At 46.4% G+C, this 20,560-nt stretch overlaps 3 protein-coding genes across 4 annotated transcripts in view; 1 reads left to right on the plus strand and 2 right to left on the minus strand.

The window, feature by feature from the left end:
- Positions 1-602: 602 nt before the first annotated feature.
- On the minus strand, positions 603-1,176 carry LOC128303841 (barrier-to-autointegration factor). The gene is made up of 2 exons (XM_053040918.1): positions 1,039-1,176; positions 603-958 (listed from the first exon to the last, which is right to left on the minus strand). Exon 2 carries the CDS (start codon positions 938-940, stop codon positions 668-670), a length of 273 nt encoding a protein of 90 aa, XP_052896878.1. The 5' UTR covers positions 941-958; positions 1,039-1,176; the 3' UTR covers positions 603-667.
- A 1,147-nt stretch (positions 1,177-2,323) lies between these two features.
- On the minus strand, positions 2,324-6,517 carry LOC128300819 (zonadhesin-like). Its single transcript, XM_053037018.1, has one exon. The coding sequence runs from the start codon at positions 6,515-6,517 to the stop codon at positions 2,324-2,326; it is 4,194 nt and encodes a 1,397-aa protein (XP_052892978.1).
- Positions 6,518-10,615: 4,098 nt separating this feature from the next.
- LOC128303488 (E3 ubiquitin-protein ligase TRIM9) overlaps positions 10,616-20,560 on the plus strand; it is an 85,350-nt gene continuing 75,405 nt past the window's right edge. For both annotated transcript variants that reach the window (XM_053040458.1, XM_053040459.1), the window contains exon 1: positions 10,616-11,494. In XM_053040458.1, the coding sequence (XP_052896418.1) occupies positions 10,616-11,494 (879 nt within the window). The remainder of the gene's footprint in view (positions 11,495-20,560) is intronic.

Raw genomic sequence — 20,560 nt, forward strand, 5'->3', positions numbered from 1 at the left:
TCGCAATCTATTAGCACGTTATTCAAGAGTATATCACAAAAGCGGGTTAAAGTTACGATAAACCATACGAAAATAAAGTCATTTTGTTTGGATGACAACAATACAGCCTGCGACTGTGCGCAACCTACCGAACTGCTGGTGAACATTCCGTTTTAACCTTGAAAAATTAACTTTATTTTCGTAATATCTTTGTAAAAAAATCCGTTTACCATTTTATAATACACGTAAAAGCTTGAAATAACCTTTTCTCGTCTGTTCAGTGTATATACCGGGGCCGAGTTCCATTCCCGTGGTGCTGTGTCGTCATGCTAGAAAAATCCCTACTTGAAAGTGGCGTCACCCACAACAATCTAAACAATGAGTAATAAACATTATTTTCGGAGCAGATAAACACGCATGCCAGGCCATTCACTTACACTATCCGAGATTTTATATAGTTAATATTTAAATTGCGGTAAATAATCCATTCGTCATTGTTAATTACATAGAAGCAAAATTAGCCCGTTGCAGCTCTCACCAACAGTCATGGGTTCGTGAAGGGACAAAAGGCGCTTCAACACCAACAGGAACAACACGGCCAATGAAGACATTTCCTGATGCCGTCCTGTCGTTCTGCGTTGCTATCCGTTTGTCAAAATGCGCTTAAATGCAACTGATTGATTGCAATTTACAGGAATTCGTCACACCAATCGCTCAAGCACTGGTAACAATCGGCCGCCTGTTTCGAGTTTGCTCCGCAGGTGTCCTTCATCCACTCCTTGAAAAGCTCAGCGTCTTTCTTTAGGATTAGATACTGCCCGAGAACCGTGTACGCCCGATCGAAGCCTGCCGCTTCCAACCGCTTGCCCAACACATCGCCCACACCGGCAAGGTCTGTGACGGGTTTCTCGCCCATCGGTTCCGCTACGAAATTTCTATGCTTTTGCGATGTACTCGACATGTCGATGCGATGAAGATGCTGTTTGCGAGCAGAAGAAATTGAGATAACACTTGATTTTGAAACACGAAAAATGCATGCACATAATCAGAAGAACTTACCGAGGGTGGAAACACAAATCAAGCGCCACAATTGTAGCAATTCTAGTAAATACCTTCCGTTTGCTTGGAGAGCTTGTGTTTTGCGTTTGACCGCTTCCGCGTTGTTTTTTTTTGTGCGTGATATGAGCTGCTTGACAGTTTTGACAGTTACGTTCAAATTGCTTTCGTTAAATCGCCAAACGTCAAACCGATTAGGCGCTGAATCTAATGCCCTTATTAGACGAGGGATTTTCGGTTGTCGTCTATCTGTCATTTTTGCCGATCGCGTGTCTGACAGATAAACGACGGTCCGAAAATCGGAATCGAGCACGCTCGGTTCCGATTTGCTTCGGACAGTCGTTTATCTGTCAAAGTGGCGGTTTGTTTACAATCGCGTTGTTTTCCTTTGAGTGAGCTTTTCTATCGCATATAGCATGGATATCGAAGAGGACGTTTTGCTGGCTGTAGCGGCATTATTTGCCTTCCAACCGATGCCGAAGAAACGCGAAAAATGGTGCAAATGAATGTTTTTGAAGCGGAACATGTTATCACACACAAACATGATGACAGAGCTGCGACTGGAGCCTACCGACTGGCTTAATTTTGCCAGAATGGACGAGGACTCCTACTTGCTCCTGTTGCAGAAAGTGACACCGCTAATAATAAAGGAGGACACGGTAATGAGACCAGCCATCACGCCACACGAGCGGCTGAGTGCAACGTTGCCATTTTTGATCAGCGGGAGTTCTTATCAGTGTTTGCGGTTTCAAACTGCAATTTCGCAGCCTATGCTAATCATATATCTTAATTGAATGTACTATACATTTTTGGGTTATTATAGCAACTTAAAAATAAGAATAACAAACGAATAACAAATTACATTTAAAAACTTCATTCCACCCACGAAAAACGAAAAATTTAAATATGAAATTATTCGCCAGTGACAGACGAAATCATGTTTGCAGAAGCTAGCGTTATTACACGAGAGGACGGCATTTATGTGTCAAACCCCCCACACGGACGCAGTTTGACAGATAGACGACAACCGAAAATCTCTCGTCTAATAAGGGCATAAATTCTTTTTAATTTAATGTCACTTTACAAAGTATTGTTTACTACCTTACTATAAAGTTAGAATAAGTTTTGCATGAGATTCGTTCAGGAATAAGGCAGTTTCGGTTTGTTTTTTATTGCAACATTCTTCAACGTAAGTAAACAATGTTTTCTTTATTGCGCACCATACCCGGTAATTTGTTACTAGAAAAAACCCCTCTATTGAAATTCTATTCCTGTCACAAGTCTCTACCTACAAAATCTGACGCAAATGTTCACAGATTTTCGCTTCCCTGTACTGGGCACAAAACGTGGACGCTTCCTTAAAATTACATCCATCCCCGTCCTCGTCTTCGCAATCGTACGTACTGCACCGTTTGGGACAATTGGCCGGTCCAAGTTCACATTGCGTACAGTCTCGTGAGTCAACGTCATTATCCTCCATATTTTCGTCATCATCTTCATCATAATCACTCACTCCATTGCGTTGGTTTGGAGCAACGTACAGTCGTGGTCCTATGTGCATCGTTCGTGACACCGTCAGATAAATCCGATCATCCTCCGTGAGACAGAAGGAACCGCAAAGCCGTTCCTGTTCATGGTGGCAGACACCCGCATCGTTGCAGATCCGTGGTGAGTATACCGTACAGCATAGATCCACACTTTCCCGGTTCGGCGTCCATGATGGGCCGATCGTGCTAACAGTGTCGTTCAAACATTGAGCACAGGAAACACTTCCCACCGTGCTTGCCGCTGGGGACATAATTGCGCACGATGATCCGGTTGACATTTTGGTGCAGACTCGCTTTACACAAGCACCATTGCGCAGTTTGTAGTCCGTCGGACAGGATGGGTTTTTGTAGAGTTTCTTCAAGCAAACGCCGTTCTGGTAGTAATACTCGGCCGGACAGTTGTAAACGGCACGTTCGGATTTTAGCTGACAGAATTTTGGCTCATACCGATCGGGTGTTGTTCCGGTGGGACAGGATGGTTTGCTGGTAACGAGCAGTCGACAACCATGTCCATCGAAGATGGTTCCCGAAGAGGCACATCGCGGTGGTTCCAATTGACAGAAGCTATCGGCACAGCTTGATCCGCCAGCCGAACACTGTGCATTTTCTATGTGGGAACTATAGCAGCGACCTCCCCACAGCGCATAGTTTGAAGGACATTGCGGTGTTCCGCCAATACACAGCTCACCAATCCGAGAGCCCTTTCCATGGCAGGACGAATCGCTAAACGTTCGATGCAAACACTCACCTTTAACGAGCGTGTGGTCCGCATCCCCGCAACGTCCAGGCTCCACACACCTGCCCTTGTGCATATATCCTCGACTGCACGTTGCCAGTCCATACTCGGCTCCTTTACATTCGTGCGCGTACGATACGATACAGAACCCATTGCATAGTGTGTATTCTCCAGCCGGACAACGTGGTCGAGTTACGTGAAGTGTGACACAGTGTCTACCTCGTAGAAAGTGACCCTCGGGGCAGGTGATACGTTCCGCTATACACATGTCCTGCCCAATAGTCATGTGGGACGGACAGTTGGGTTTCTCCGTCTGACACGCAATACAGAGATCGTCCCGCATCCGGAAACCCTGGGGACATTTTGGAGCAGTTCTATGCCAACAGTTTCCTCGCGCGTCTACCTCCGAAGTGCATGCGGTGGCCACGTATTGAACATCTTCACATTCCGGTGCGTCCGGATAAACGCAATGCTTCCCGTGCCGGTATGTTCCATCCGGACAGGGTGCGGGCTCTGTGATTTGTACGCACATTCCATCGATAAGCGCTGAACCACCCGACCGGCAGGATCCTTCCGTTGCGCAGTCCTCCCCACGCTGGACGTAACCTTCCGGACAGGTGGGACGGGTGAATTCTCGCTCCACGCAGTACGCACCTTCGACGGTTCCGTTCCGGCAGAGCGATCGCCGGTAGCATGCGCCCTGGAAGAAGTCCCACCCAGGCTGGCACGCTTTCGGTGAGCGAAGTTCACGCTTTTCGCACGTCATTCCGATCCCGGTGAGTTTGTAACCAGTCGGACAGGAGGTTTGTATGCAAGAACCAGCACTCGGTGCGGGACGGTACCCTGGCGGACATACGGGTGCGTGATGAACGATCCGTGTGCACCCATCGCCACCGTCTAGCTCGTATCCTTCCGGACACACCTTGTCGTAGTACGCGAGACAGGAACTGTTAACGCGCTCGTAACCCGGCGGGCAGACGAGTCCAATAACCGTCTGTGGTGGACAATCTTCATCAGTTGCTCCCGGTGTTAGGCAGCGTGTTGCGCGTGGTCCAAATGTCGCCGTAAGTCCCGGGCCATCGGCAGCACAGGGTTCAAACGGACACGGTGGGAATGTGCACTGGGTGATGCAGTAAGCGCCACCGCCACAGAACGTTCCGTAGCAAGGATTGAGGAAGTTTACCAGCGAGTTATATCCAGCCGCACGGAACGTACAGTCCGTCCCGGTGCGTTCGTACCCGGTGGGACACACTAGATCCACCTCGCAGTAACACCGATCGGTGCGATCGGTGTAGATCGTCCGTGGTGGACACACGGGAAACGTGCGCACCGATCGCACACAACTTTCGTCCCGTCCACGCTCGTACCCATCGGGACAAAGCGGCTCCTTGCGGCTGATCGTGGCCTCCACTACCGTGCGACGAACGCAAACATCACCATCGTACACGTAGCCAGCGGGACAGGTCGGTGAGGTGGCGTTAACTAGCCGTCGTGTTTCCCGCACACAAGCGTCCGATCCGTATTGGAACCCATCCGGACACTCCTTGGCGATGGTGCAACGGCCATCCAGCGGGTAGGAACCTTCCGGACAGTGAATATCTTCCCGCACGATGCAACTCTCGCCCTGCAGTTCGTATCCAGCCGGACAGGACAGTTCGCCCTGCACACACTGCTCGCCATGCTCGTATCCCTTCCGACAGTGGAACTTCCGGGAGCCGTTCCGCACACACATGCTATCTCTCCATTCGTACCCGTCTGGACAGGCCGGTTCGCTCCACATGCACTGTCCATCGGTGAGATTCCCACGCGTACACGCCATATACCGTTCTTCGCACCGGATGCAAAGATCCATTCTCGGTTCGTACCGGAAGTTGGAGCGACAGATCGGAGTCACACTGACGCACTGTTCGCCCCTTTCGACCGTTCCCTCCGGGCAGGTGTAGGCGGGTCGGACCGTTTCCCTAACACAGTGTCCACCCTCGCTTAGTGTGTATGCTTCCGGACAGCTGGCTGGCAGACCGCACCAACGGTTGCGCCGCTGATACGGCCCACACTCGAACGCGCAAGGTGGTGTTACCTTCCGGCACAGACCATGCTCATCCAGCGTGTAACCTCTGCCACAGCGTGGTGCTTCCAGCGCACAAAACTCCTTCTCAAACGGTACTCCACCATCCGGACAGGTGGTACGGCTTTTCACCTCCCGCACGCACACCCCACTCCGCAGGCGAGCCGGTGCCCTACAGTGAGCCCGTGCCAACACACACTGTCCGTCCTGCAATTTGCCCACCGTGCACGAACTCGCCACGTACTGCTCGAGCTCGCACGAGCACGCATTGTTCAGCGTACCACGCATACACTTAGCCACCTCCACGCACGAACCGTTGTAAAAGTGGCCCGCCCGACATACAGGCCGACCAACCGTACTGATCGTTTCGCACTGACCACCGTTGTACGTTTGACCAGCGCCACACTCCACCGGTAGCCGATAGGTGACGGAATGTATCCTTAAGTCTGGCGATGCTTGCTGGTGACGGACGCAGCGACCCCACTGGCTGGCGTACCCGGATGGACAAATCGTGGCCACCACCTCATCGCGACAATCGCAACAATCCGAACAGGCTGCCGGTGCACAATTTCCACCGGGATGTTGCTCCGTGTACCCGGGCGGACAGAAGATTCTTGCCGAGGCGGGGAAACATAGTCCGCTCTCCCACCGGTAACCCGGCTGACAGATGTTGTTCCGTACGCAGCTCTGTCCCCGCTGGATGTAACCGGATGGGCAGGTGTAGCTGCGGACAATGCACCGACTACCTTCCAGCGTGCTGCCCGGTGGACATTGGATTTCTTCCAGCACGCAACCACCAGCACCACCGGCTCCGGCACGCTGAATGTAGCCGGGGGGACAGATACCGTCCTGGCGCTTGGGACGACAGTACTGCTGCCGTTCATCGAGCGTGTAACTGTCGGGACAGGTGCGGGTACAGTTAGCGCTTCCGTCGATACATTCCGTTAGCAAGCGTACCCTATCCGGTAGCACGGGCGTACGATCTAGTAGGATCATTCGCTTGACGGAATGTTTCGTTGATTTGCTACCATGGTTCGCTGTTGCTAGGCAATCGTAATGTGGCAGTATGACAGCAAGCAGCAGCAGCAGAACAACCACCGTGAAGGTGTGCTGGTAAGTTGGTTGCAGTTTCATTTGTTCACAATTGTTGGACACTTGTTAATTGTTTCACTTCATTTGTTTTAGCGCATTCGGAATCACTTTCTACATCACGATCACGGGAAGCAGTTCGATTAATTGCACTCGATGATTAGTGTTCTCCGGATGGACACTACTGATTGCAAGTTCTTCCTGGTTCGGATCCTTATAAAGAACCCGGCAAGCGATGGTTGAAGGATGAACACAATGTAACACATTGTATAAATTATCGTACGCGTTGCGTCGAGAAAGGTAGGTGGGATGGGAAAGTGTCCCAGTATTGGGTGAGACTTGTATAACAATAATCTTAGGACGTTAAGCTCTTCAATTAATTTGTTTCAAAAACATCAAACTTTCACATTCTGTGGACCAGGTCAAATGTACAGATTAGGCAACTAACCAGACACCATACGGGTTTCTTCTAGGGGGATCGAGAGACAGGAACTCACAATAGTAAATATTAGTTGTAGATTACGCGAAAAATTGCACTTACAATGTTGCTACCAAGGACGCGATGCGTTATCGATAGGTCGTTGCGTCTAGCCTTTACCTTCGTTAGCGATCAGCCGGATGGATCGGTTTCACTATCGCTACCAAGTAGCAGCAAGTTTGCGTGCGATAAGAATAGTGTCGCTGATGAGTGGAAGTTTTCTATTTGTGAACAACACCACTCCGATTAGGAGCGGTCTGCGGGAGGCATTCCGGTCATAGTGGTTCCTGTGGGTGTATTTTGAAATTCTAGCTTAAATGATGCTTTCAAACACATTGTAACAATTGAGGAAGGTTGCATGGGGCACTTGGAAAAAAAGAGTCACGTAAGACACACCCACCCTGCAGTAAAAAGATTTGTTAAATGCTGTGCGAATTTTACCACCCTGCTTAATGGGTGGTCTAGACTTTGGAGCAATAACAGAGCTTTTTTTTCTGTAACAAGGAATGAAATAATCGCTGTCAAATTGTACGGTCGTTATAAATGGTTCTGAATCCAATTCCATGTTTGTCCGGCTAGCGTAACGACGCAGTTGCAGAAGTGCATTTGCTTACGTCCCGTATGCCCGGTACGCTACCCTTGGCACGGTCTCCTTCGGTTTAAATTTCGCTCTCCCCAACCGAAGATGATGACATTTCACCTTAAATGGTGCTTCGGTGCCATTAATAATGTGACGCATCTTTTCCAAACCTCCCGGAACTGGGTGACTTACACTGGTTGAAGCACTTTAAACTACGTAGCTGCATAGGTCTCTCCTACCCACGCTTTATCTTCCTACCCTTCCCGACGTTCCCTCGCTTATCTTGGGCGGCAAATCTCGTGAAACGTGAGACCGAGGGCACCTTCCTTCCGAGTGCAGTGAACAATATGTTCATTAGAAGCGGCAGATTTTTATCGGTTATTGGCTTTTTATGCAAACGGAATGGTGGCGGAATGGACCTAAAAATACTATTACGATTATGGCGTCTTGCTGATCTTTTCTTGTGCTAGCGAGATGGTATGCGCCGACGGTTGGTGTAACGTATAAATTTTAAAGGTGTGTCATGGCTGCGGCGATGGTTGAACGTTAACCGATCGCTCTGCTCATTTATCTACTTTCTTCCTTCCGGTGGCATTGTTTTCGGTAGTAAGCGAAGGTACTAGGGAGTGACAGAAAAATGAAATCATCTATCATGCTTTTAAGAGTAAAAACCGCATTATTGTAAGGCAACGAATGCATAATTATTATGTTTTGATAGGAAACATGAAAAGTACTGTTGGAACGAGTTGCGAGTTTCGTGGAGTGTCTCGTAATTACTAGTGCAGTGACACAGCCTAATGTTAAATGGTACGTAGTTAACCTTGTTGTGAAATGTAATTAATTTTAATAGAATTAAGTTGATGTAGTTAAGGTTGATTTATTAAACTTTATTTATCCCTGAACCACTTGCGTCCCTGTGGTGTATAGGTAGCGGCGCCGCTTTTTACACGACAGGACCCGGTATAGAATATCATCCAGACCAATCCTCCGACTATATTCGGCTACGTAATTAAATAGGCTTGCTAGATTTGAACTGACATGCAAATGACCACGTTGAGGTCTGCTCGTAACGCCAAACAGAAGAAATCCATACATCCGTTTTAACGATTCATTTGTGTATCGGAATAATATAGTTTATACAGTGTTTGAGGTCTGCAAAATCTAAGAAAACCATACAAAATATTTTAGAACTTGTAGATAGACTCTTCCATTCTGCCCTAGCTGTAGTCTGTCCGGAGTAAAACCTAGAGGTTTATTATTGTTATCTAAAGTTAATTAAGAATTTTAGCAGTTTTTAGAATCTTTAACCTTAATATCAAATAAGTCCAAATCACGTTCGTTAAATTTATAAAATTGTATCCCTTGCAGACAGGCGACGGGTGTATCATCTACCAATCGGCCTCACGACTCTCCTGCTGGCCATTGGCGTAAAGAGAAGGGAGCGCCCGTTCGGGTCCGACCTGTTGTTTCTGTCTGGCATGCACGGTAGATGGCAGCTGCTAAAAGTTCGGGTTCGCCGCGAGAGTGCAGCATGAACGCAGTTGTTGTGCATGCCGTGCCGTTTTTCCATCGCCCGCAGTAGTAAGAAGAAGCTCGCCGAGGCAAGTTGTGCGTGTCCGGAAGCTGCACGAGCGTACAATAGTTTGCCGCGTTTGCCGCGGTACAGGAAAATCTCTCGCAACCAGCCATAGGCATCATCCATCGATTCGTGCATATCGGGCGGTGTAAAAAGCGCGCGTGCGCTTGGATTTTCTTGCTGCCCTTGTTTTACGGGGGCTGCGGGCGAGCAGAGGCGCACAAATGCAAAACGGGGGTGCGCCGTATGGGTGAAGTTTATCGTATCGTAGAGAAGATTGGGTGCATCCTGGAAGTGGCTGCACCTGTCGGGATTTTTCTTCGATAGTGTATCCTGTTTATGATGGAACCGGTGAAGACGGCAAAGTTTCTGCGCTATAGAGTACCGGCTGTATCGTCACAGTGGATCGGATCCCAGTGGAATGTGCAATGGTAATGTTTTGAAAAGGGAAATCTTTCACAAGCCAGAATAAGAATTGCGTGAATTGTGTCCAGTTGGTGTTTACCGGATAAGAATTCAAATTAACCGATAGCCGGACGGTGATATCTCAGCAACCGATTCACTGAAGTTTTGTGCTGAAACAGTGAAATTTCTAAACCCGCTCCGAGATATTTCCTCAGCAAGATAAACAAACGCATCGACGAGGATAATTCAAACAAAACCGTAATAATATTATCGATCATTTCCCGAGTCTTTCCGCGCCTGTGTGTGTGGTTTACTGATAGCGAGAATCACAAGATACAACCAAAAAGAGAGGGAAGAAAGTTAAGGTGGAAAATCAACGCTCTACCGGTTGATTGAAGTCCTGTTTCGTTACAACCGCAAAGCAACCGAGGCGGAATAACGTCCACAGGAAAATTCTCCTTTCGATCCCTTAATCGAAGTAACCGGGGGTGGCAGCGCACGCTGTGATGGTAATGTCAATTTTCCATCGTTCACGAAAAGGCTTGGAAGAAGCAAGGTGAATGTTGTTCGTGTTGTACACGAGAGAGGATGTATTAGTGTTTTTTTTTCGGTGAAAAGTGTGAGTTTGTGTAAGGTGTGTTTATGCGTTATGTTTGTGGTTGGTGTTGTGGGGTGCCATGATTTGCATATAAATTGATTGGTGTGGTGTATACCATCCCCCCCTTCGTAAAAAGAAAAACAACCAGGCCGGTCTGTTCTGCCTGTTCTCTGTGAAAGTGAAGTCCTGTGTAAGGTGGGGCTTACTGCAAGTGTTTGCAACGCGTGTGTCAGGCAGTGTTAGAAGAGATCCAGATTATCTCAGCACCAGGTCCAGGTGTGTGCATCCTGGTGGGTGTAAGTGTGTGTTTTAAAATTTGCTTCTCCATAAGTGCAGTGAATGTTTTGTGTCCTTCAGGACCACAAACCAGGTTTGCGAGTGTGTTGAATGGTTAAGCACCTTCGTGGGCTTCTGCTGCGTGTGCTCGTATTCCGTGGACACCGGCGAGTCCGGAACATCATCGCCAAGTTCGCCAGTGCCCGCCGCGGCAACCGTCGTCCGTAGGCATGGAGGAAGAACTGCGGTGTCCGGTGTGCAAGCAGCTTTACGCCAGCCCGGTACTGCTGCCCTGCTATCACGCCCTGTGTCTCGCCTGCGCTCTGGACATTCAGACCGCCTCCTCATCGTCGGCATCCTCATCCTCGTCCACCGCTTCGTCGTCGTCTTCGGCCGGTTCGTCGGCCGCAGGTACGGGACATCCACCCTGCCATCCCGCGATTGCGGCCGCCCACATACACCAGCAACACTCGCAACATTCGTCCTCGTCTGCGGCGAGTACCGGCAGCTCGAGCGCAACGGAAAGTGTGTCCTCCGACCAGGACCAGGCCGACAAGGTGAGCATCCTGAGCGAGGCCGACTCGGGTGTTATCTGCTGCACGTCCCGGCCCGGCTCGTACGCCGGCACACCGAACCTACAGGGACTGCTGTTCCCTCCGGCCGGTTCCGGTGGGTCGGTCTACTCGCTCGCCTGTCCCGTCTGCCGGAAGTTGGTGTTTTTCGACGAGCTTGGCGCGCGCAATTTGCCCCTGTACCGGGCGATGGAGTCGATTGTGGATCGGTTCTGCGAGCGGGAAGCGCTACGCTGCCAGATGTGCGAAACCGAACCACCGAAGGTGGCGACCGTCATCTGCGAGCAGTGCGAGATCCGGTACTGTGATGCTTGCCGGGAACTGTGCCACCCGGCACGTGGACCGCTGGCAAAGCACAGCCTCACGAAGCCACGGGGCGCTTGCCAGCTGCGGGAGTCGATCTGCGGTGAGCACACGGAACCGCTAACCATGTACTGCATGGGGTGTAAGCTGCCCATCTGCAATCAGTGCATCGGCGACAACCGGCACCAGTCACACGATCTGCAGTCCATTACGGCGATGTGCAAAGCCCAAAAGGTACGTAAACATTAGCTTGAACATTTGATTGCTTAAACTGTGGAAAGATGTCGACCATTTTGCCGTAATCACAAATTTAAGAGCCATTTGATTATTGATCTGGAGTTCCAAGTTCTGCTAGAAGCTAAACATGCGAGAAACAATTCTTCATCTCAGAAATTTAAGTATTATAGGTAAGATAGAAGACCTGGAGTTTGTTTTGAAATCTACCATCATCGATGTGTTTATTTATCGAGCACATCGATGTTTTTAGTTTCGAGTCGGTCTCGGCAGGGTGGAAAAAATATGGGCAATTCCAATTCTTGCATAATATTTTTATTACCAGTCTAGACATACTACGACTCTCGAGCGTTGGTTTTGAACATGCTTCGTGCTCGACATCATACTTATCAGCTTGCTCAGTTATTACAGTCTTCTCCATAGATGTCTTGAAAATCCTAGAGTTCTTCAAATAAATGTTTTTTTTATAATAATTTGGATCATTGGTTTATGATTGTCTAAGATCATTAATTATTACAAGACACACCAGTAAGTCTTCGGTGATTTGGTGCTAGGGACTCCAGTTTTCACAAGGATATCAGAGCTGATATCAAACCTCATTCAGTCGGTTCCCTTCTGCTTGGCACTGAATTATCAGCTTTGGGTAAATGAAGTCATGGAAAGTCAGAAATGGCAAAACTTCCTGAGGTCAAACATCACGAAAGGGAGAAGAATGTTTTCCTTTCCCTTAACAAAAAGGTTATGCAATATCCCCTTTTCATCCTGACTTACTTTAATTAATATTGATGTACCTTGCATTTATGCAAGATACTGCTCAGGTTTTGCATCATCACTTCTGACATGGAATGTCCATTCGAGGGATCGCGAAATGCCGCTAGTTTGGCTAATGAGCTGAGCTAGGTATGACTATCCTTTTATCTGCAAGGGGAATGAATTTAGGTCAGGTAAAGCCTATGTACGTTAAAGTACCACTTTTTTTTATTTCCTCCGTCCCAAATAGACGATGAGTCATTGAGAATGTTTTATGGGTTTTTGAGGTGTTTTTTTTTCTTGTTTATCCACATCAACAATTTCACTTCCTTCTCAAGGAAGACCAACTACCTGATTTAGGATTAAAAAAAAAAAACCTCTTTATCTACCGTTCCGCACTCCAGTTTGAATCATTCAAAGAGCGATGATCAGACAACTTCGCCGAGGCGTACTAATGGCGTAGGGAACTGTAGAGTTACAGCAGGCATTTTTCGAGGTCGGATGGAAAGTGAACAATGAAAAGCAAAAGGATAAACCTGTTGTCCCATCGTACGATCGGCACGAACGAAAATAAAAGCCGCGAGAAAAAAAAGGTATCTAAACTCCCTTTGGGAACCTTCGGGGGAGAAGGTTCAGGGGTTCAAGGGAGCAAGTAGCTTGCATAACTGACAAAAATACCTTTAACCATTCAAACACGAAACCGCTAAGCATCGCGTCAGTGAGGCGTTGTTTTTTTTTAAGTTTGTTTGGGGAGAAAAAACCGGTTCACCGGATGGATAATTATCGCGCATCCCTTTCCCATCGTCGCCGTGCGTTCGGTTCAATACTCTTTTCGGTGCAGCGTTACGCCTGGTGCATTTTTGGTACATTTAAAAACAAACATTAAAATGCATACTGGAGCGGAGGAGCGGCTTTTGGTTGGGAAGTTGCAGTTTTGCATTTGTTTGCCGTCAACAAACAGCATGTGTACGGTGGTGTTCCTATGGATATGGCAGTTTCTGACGAGAAGGGTGATTTTTGTTTTGATTTTGCAGGTGATGAAGTGTGCAAAATCATTTAGAAAACTGGCAGTTCGCAGCGAACTTTAGATGGAGCTTCAGAGGGAATTTCATGAATATTGGAAGATTCAACACTGTTACAAATTAGAGAAACTGGACACAAATGTAGCAATATTCTTCCTTAATTTTAACTGATAGTTATGATAAGGCGAGCTGAGCTGAGTTGACTCAGTGTTCATCTACAAAAATATGGGAGTTATTGGCGGCTTTTAAGCTGAAAGATTACTTATTATTTATCTTGCCATCAACAGTATTTGTTTTACTAAAGCAATAATCATGTCCCGGGGTATTGTTAAGCACAATAACAACGGACGTAAATTGGCATGTTTACCAATCGCAAACATACATGATGAGTGAGTGACCAAACAGAGTGTTGGACCATGTTGGCTGTCAGTTTGCATTATTATCGGGCAGATTTGTCGCAATTACGGCGAAGAAATGGTACTTCAAAAGCAGGGGAGTTGGGAACGGTTGGTCATGGTCAATGGTCATGGGTTTCGGTGGCTTGAGCGTTCGATTGGCTTCGGCCAATATCTTCCCGACATTTTCACACCTTTCCGGCCTGTCACGACCACCGGTTGTGGCCCAATCCGCGCGACCCTTCCGAGCTGATCGTTCATGACAGTTTAATTACTTCGCTTGTTTTGTCTGTTTTCCTCTGCTTGTTTGGTAAAAAGATGGGGCGCACCAAGATGGGGTGCCCCTATTTTATCGTCTTAATCTTCGTTCGTCATCGTACGCGCCCTTAGGGGCACGAAGTTGAACGGTGCGTCCCCGGTTCGATCCCAGCACGCAGCGTACTTCCGTGAGAAAGTTCATCAACATTGCGGTACCGTTCGCTTTATCTCCGGTGGCCGGCGGGTTGTTGCGTTGTGTATTCAAGCAGAAAGAGTGAAATTTTCGGGGAGTGTAGCGAACTGTCCAACTGTATGTCCGCTCGGGTGTCTAAGGTTGGCGGTTGAACCATGCGAAACAGAAATGTCTTGGGTGTGTGCGAGCATGTCCGTAACCGTAACAAGCGCGAGGGGTCGCTGGTTTGCCCGATCGAGTCCGGGTGGAAAATTTTACCACGGAAGGCCGTTCCACCAGAATTCAAGGGTCCAATTGTTTAACAACTCTTTGCGTTACTCCATTCTTCTCCTGAGAAGCTATTCGAGAATGGTGGCAAGAATGGGGGGTAAGGCTATAAAATTAGCACAGTGAAAGAGTTCTCATCGAATTAAACAATTACCGTAAGCTGTAATTATGACGGTGACAAACGTCTCTAACTTCGTGACACGTGATGATAATTTGGGCGAGTGTGTAGGGGTGGCTTTGTAGCTAAACGCTCTACAAACAAGGGGACGGAATATGTTTTCTATTACAAAGACAATCGTATGTTTATTGTTTTATTGGTTAGGAACTGTAATTTATAACTAGTTGCATAGAAAGCGAGCTCAGTTTCAATCACTTAAGTTATTTTCTTAATATTATTAATTTTCTATAAATGATATCATGGTACAATGCGTATTCTGAACTCCAAATCGTAATTTTTCACGCGTCACAAGCCTGGGAACTGTATGCATTTATGCGCTCGGAGTAAAATTCCATCATCTGTAGGGTGTTGCATGTCTCCCGTCTCGATTACAAACAAAATCCAAAAAATAATACACGGCCACAGTCCCAGCGATGCGTGGCCGTGTACACACCCGATCTCTAGGATGATTTATGCACTCGCGGAAATAACGGCAAAAGACTTGAAGACCGTTGAAGGGCGCGTGTTTTTTTTTTTCGTTGCCGGTTTTGTTACTATTTGGTCGCAAAAATCTGGTCCCGTTCTCGCTGTATATAATTTATGTATTTATTCACAGCTCAAAGCTTCCCCCGGTGAGCTGTGGAAGAAGTTTTGCGTTCCAGGCATTGCAGCTCTCCGGACCAATGCGACTTCAAGTCGGGTGAGGGAAGGGGACAACTTGCGTTTAAGGGGTTTTTACATGAATATATATCTTGCACATCAATTTCGCACCAAAGTGTCATAAAATTCATGGCGCATTGATTTTACGTCATGTGCGTTGTGTACTTGCGCCGGGTGTGAGTACTTTTGCGAAAAGGGAAGTTTACTTTTTAACGAGACCTTTTTTTTGCATTTTATTGCTTTTTCAACCGAGCAAGCATACTAATCCTCCGCGTGTGTGTGTGTGTGTGCTCGGTGTGCTGTTTGAAATGTGTTCAAAATGAAGTTTCCTTTCGTCGGGAGTATGTATCCGGATGGCTTCTATCGGTTTGTTGGCACAAACGAATGCGCTCATACAAGCATTAAAATTTAAGATGGGCATCAAACGAGAATTTGTGTTTGATTTTCCGTGTCTTCTAAGTGTGAGTTTTGATTCGTAAAAATATTGATTTGTGTATGTTTTTTTTTATTTGCAGTAAAAAAAAACATAAAATATAAAAGGGTAGAATAATCAATAAAAAAATGTTCATATATCTAGTCATTGATTTTTTATAGCATCTTTTGATACTTTTCAAAAAAGTTTCATAAATTGTTCTCCGTAAACAATTTTAAACACAAAACGAAGAAGTTTTGCCCCTAAACAATTTAAACAGAAATCGCTTTAAGCCATAAAATCAAGACCGCACGTCTGCCCATACATTATAGCAAATGGTAAAACAGCGGCTCCAGTTTGCTGGCGCCTAAAGGTGGTCGACATTATGTCGGTCAAACCTTGTGTATTCAATTTGTCTTCCTTCAAACGGCGGGCCAAACCGGTGGGTAAATTTGCATAATCGTGTGCCCACGGCGCGAATCGTACAGCATATCGGTTTTGCGCGAATGTGTGGTAACGGAATTATAGCAGGGGTATGCAAAAGGACCTGCTGCAACCCAAAATAAGATGAATCGCGGTTCCGTAACACCAACACCGAGTTAGTGTCGTGTCTCCACCACTCCTCGGTCCCTCTGTATGGTTGGGGTGTGTATGTTCACGTTAGGAAAATTAGGTCGATGTTGTCTTTCAAGAAACAACGAAAGAAAAGATGCAAAACACAAACCACCTGCCCGAGAACGCTTCGGTACGTTCTGGCCTCGAAGATACGGCTACAGCTTTTTTTTTTGGAATACCTCCCTTTGCAGGTATCTACATTCCATCCATTTTCCAGCATGCCCGAAGGCGAAATGGCATTGCAAGGAGCGGGAGGAAAAGCAGGAACTGGAAAGGGATTAAAAATTGGTGAAAACAGAGCAAAAGAAAACAGGAAGAGTAGAACAAAAATTATGTAAATTTTTGAATCACCAAGATAAGAAAGACGGGTGGAGGGATCTCTTTTTTTCCTCAAGCAACACACACTGCAGAGGACGTGGCGGCTACTTCTGCGCAGCGTCACGGCATGAAGAAATCCGGTTCCGGTTTCAGTTCCTTGCGTTGTGTTGTGCTTAGCGTCTCTCTCTCTCTCTCTGTGTGTGTTTAACTCTCTGCACCGGATGTAAGGGTCGAGAATGGTGTAAAACGTAAAATATCGTTTTCGTTTTCGTCTGCTGCTTGAAACACGTGCTGAAGTGAAGGATTTGCTTTTCTTAAGCGAACAGTTTCGTTGGCACGTGAAGATGGATTCGATTTTCGCTTCTCGGCCCGATACCAAACGTGTCGTTGGCTGGTTCGCTGTAGATAACCGTTTGTGGATGTCCGTATATCCGGAGCGCAACGTTGTCTTCCAAGTTGTCATCTTCAATGGTGGGAAAATAAAGGGATTCTTATAAAAAGAACATCGTGAGTTGATAAAATCGTTTCCCTATTCTCATTATTTTATAATAAAGTTTAAGATGGTGAGAAATTCTAAAATTCCTTGGATGTTACGTGATATAAAGCGTCCAACAGTAGAAGTAAATAAATTTATTCTATTTATTTTTGATGGAGATCCAGCGTGAATGAGTTACTAATTTTAACCAGAACACTTTCACGCAGCAATTGCCACTATATCCATCGGAAACCCTGTGTATGTATCGTGTGTAAAAGAAAAGCTCATCACTCCAACGGTCGTGGCAAACCCATCCATTCTATGCTACTTTGCGCCACTTTACATTCTGGTCCTGGTGTGGCTTATTTTGCTGCGTTCTGTCGGGAATGCCTCTGCGGACTTTTTTTTCTCCATTTTGCTACGTTTATCGCCCATCCGCAGGCTGTTTCCTGGGAAGCCTTCCTTGCTGTAGTCAATTGATCAGGATAAAAGAGAAAGGATCTTGGAGGAACGTCGAGAGAGAGTGTGTGAGAGGTAGAATTTTCGTCGACAATTTTCCATCACCTCCAGTCGGATGTTACATCCATGGGTTTTCCTTTCCAGTTTTCCTACTGTCGCTACTTGTCTGCAGCGGCCGAATAAATGTACGGCTCGAAGCAACCGAGTCTCCTTTTACTCCGTGTGGTCTGACGTTTAAAGGAAAGGAAAAAAAAACAACAAGAAGTCAAACAGAAACGAGACACGGAGCGGTAGAATAATACGCCTAAAGTTTTGCTTTTGAATATAAATTTTTCCACCACCACCAAATCGGTCCTTAGCGCTTGGCGGAACGTTTGCATTGGAGTCGAGTCGGGTCGGATGTACACTGTTCCTGTGTTCCCGTTTTGCGTGCTGATCAAGTGGCATGGTCTGTGTTTTCATGGTTTTTGGGACAGTGTGGCTATGGGAGCAGTGGTGGACTATTTTCTTAAACCAGTTGGCCAGGAAAATAGACGAGCCGCAGGCAGTAGCAGGCCGTATGGTTTTCGTCTGATTTGGCCAAAGTTTTACGTGGCAGGATAATGGTGGACTGCCGCCTGGTGTAGTTTCGTGGTCGTGGCGTGGTGTGCGCCTGCCAACTACTGCAGTCTGCCGAAAATACCCTTTGAGGGTCAGGCTTTTATGGACCTGCAGGACCTTCCCCAGGACGAGGTTTTCCAGAATGTCACATTTGCTGCGTTTAATGTCATGTTTTTTTTTTTTTTGGAGGGGGAGAGAGTTGTGTCGTACATTGGGTTTGAGATAAAAGTGGGTTGAATGTCGGTGTCGGTGCAAAGTGGCAAAGAAGTCAAGAAGTGTTTCATGATGTCGAGGAAAGCTGAAAGCCGGGCGGAATGCAAAACCACACAAAGGGAATTTTGTAGACCCCCGTGAGCGTTATATAGCGCTGGCCGCGGATGTGCGATTATGGCTGGGTGTGATAGTCTCTGTTCCTTCTGCCCGTGCTTCTGCTCCGTTGCGAAGCAAGTTAATAAAGTTAACTCACTGGAAAGAATTAGCTCCATGTTGGCGGGTGTTTTTTTTTTGTTGGTTGGAGTTTTTGAAAAAATCGAACGAATCTTCGAGGGGAACGTGAAATTGCCGTTTTTCCGGAAGCTGGAAGTTTGTTAACGGAAGATTGTTTGATTTATGGCAACTTTTGTGTTTTATCTAATAGACGATCACACAATTGCTCTTCTTCCATCGATTCCAGCATGGATACTCTGTAGTGTTTTAATACCACACAAAGAGGGTCCATTTCCAAAGGGTCGATCGTTCGTGATAATGTGATGTGAGATTTGGTAGCGAGAACCAACTGTCAACCCCTTCAGCTTAATCAAAAGCAGTGTACAATAAATTACCAATCATAATTCATCACGGTACGTAATTGAAAGGATTGTTTTTTAAGTGGCAGTGGCAGTTGCTGAAGCTGTCCCATTTGCTCCCATCGATTAGTGAGAGGTGTAAAATTATTAATGTTTTTCGAGCTGGTGAGCTTTGAAGTACACTTGAAGGCAATTTATTTGTTTCATACTATTAAGTGCGTACTCGAGAGGCCAGTAAATTAAAGTAGTTAGCATTCTATTATCGGAATATGTCGTTCAAGTCAGAGTTGAATAGTTTATATGTTTCGAACGCTTAAGTTATAAGTTTTATTCATATTTAGACAAAGGTTGTAATATATTTGTTTGTAAAACTAGGCGTTGCCTTGAACAATTAACGATAATGTAAAAATACGCACGATAACAAGCAAGGAACGGTTGCACCACTCAACGAGAGAACTAATTGAATAGTTTGAACGACGACTGAGTTGAATCACTCACGGTGAGAACGTTTCAATTTTCAACAGTTGCAAATGCACGGACGGAACCAATCGAACATCTCAAGAGTACTTGCCTGGTTGGTGCGCAGTGAAGAGATTTTAAACAATAAATTGGCCCCTGCAAGTGCAACACTAGGTGCCAAACCAATTCATAACGAATGCGATGCACCCTCGGTGAACTGAAATTAGCAAACCCATCTGGCCTTGCTGATTGCAGAAGCAAAGTAAAGTTTTTTATCGAGCACATCTTAAACATTTCGTGCTGTGCTCCCTGGATTTTGCATCCCCAATTTAAAATAACAAACACTGTTACTTTTCCGATGGTTAGTATTTTTTGCCCTACAGCTTTTTTTTTTGTAACCAAACACATTCAGAGTACTGTATTTGGTATGAGAAGGAAATTGAATTAACTTTAACAAAAAAAAATTACGTTCCTTTCCGTGAGGGTAGTTCTTCAAGGGCGATCGATTCGAAAGTGGAAGTGAAAAACAATTTTCTTTACATTTTTCATTAAAAAAAAACAGGTGGGAAGTACTATTTCGGTAGTATAATTTAACTAAAAGACAAGTTTTTGCGACATTGCAAGTTCGAATGGAAGAATAGCACCCTACCGAAAGTAAGGGTAGTTTGTGTTGATTTTGGTTTTGTACAGACATGCACTTTTTCTGCTCTGGAAGCAATACTGTCTGTGCCTCTTCCACTTGAGTATTATATTGCTTGAGAGAAGAATACTCGCATCAAATGATGACACTCGTCGAGAACGTCACGGAAAGGCATCAACAATAGATATTGTACAATTTGCAAGAAATCCCATTACGCTTGATCGTAACAAGAGGACACGCTGCACGCTGAATTGTTGCACGTTATGTTGAAGTAGAAAGGCGGGGCTCCCTTCACATGGAGCCTTCTTTCTGCGCTGCCGCAGTTTAAAGCCCAAGATAAGGATCTTTTCCAAACCAGCACCAGAAAAACCTGGTCCGTTTTCTTAGTCATCTCTTTTTTCGCTTGATTTGAGGCTCCCGTACCTTACGATCTCGTTCGGTTGGGGGGATGTAATTTCAGGACCGCTGGCACAAACAGAGGGACGGTGCGCTCGAAAGCTCGATAGTTTACCGTACCGTAGAATGGTGCGGTTTTTCGATTGGGGTCCACCCGATACGGCAAAGGGGAAAATTGTGCTGATTCGAGTCCTGTTTGCGGAAA

This window comes from Anopheles moucheti, chromosome 3 (assembly GCF_943734755.1).
Source record: "Anopheles moucheti chromosome 3, idAnoMoucSN_F20_07, whole genome shotgun sequence".
Lineage (NCBI taxonomy): Eukaryota > Metazoa > Arthropoda > Insecta > Diptera > Culicidae > Anopheles > Anopheles moucheti.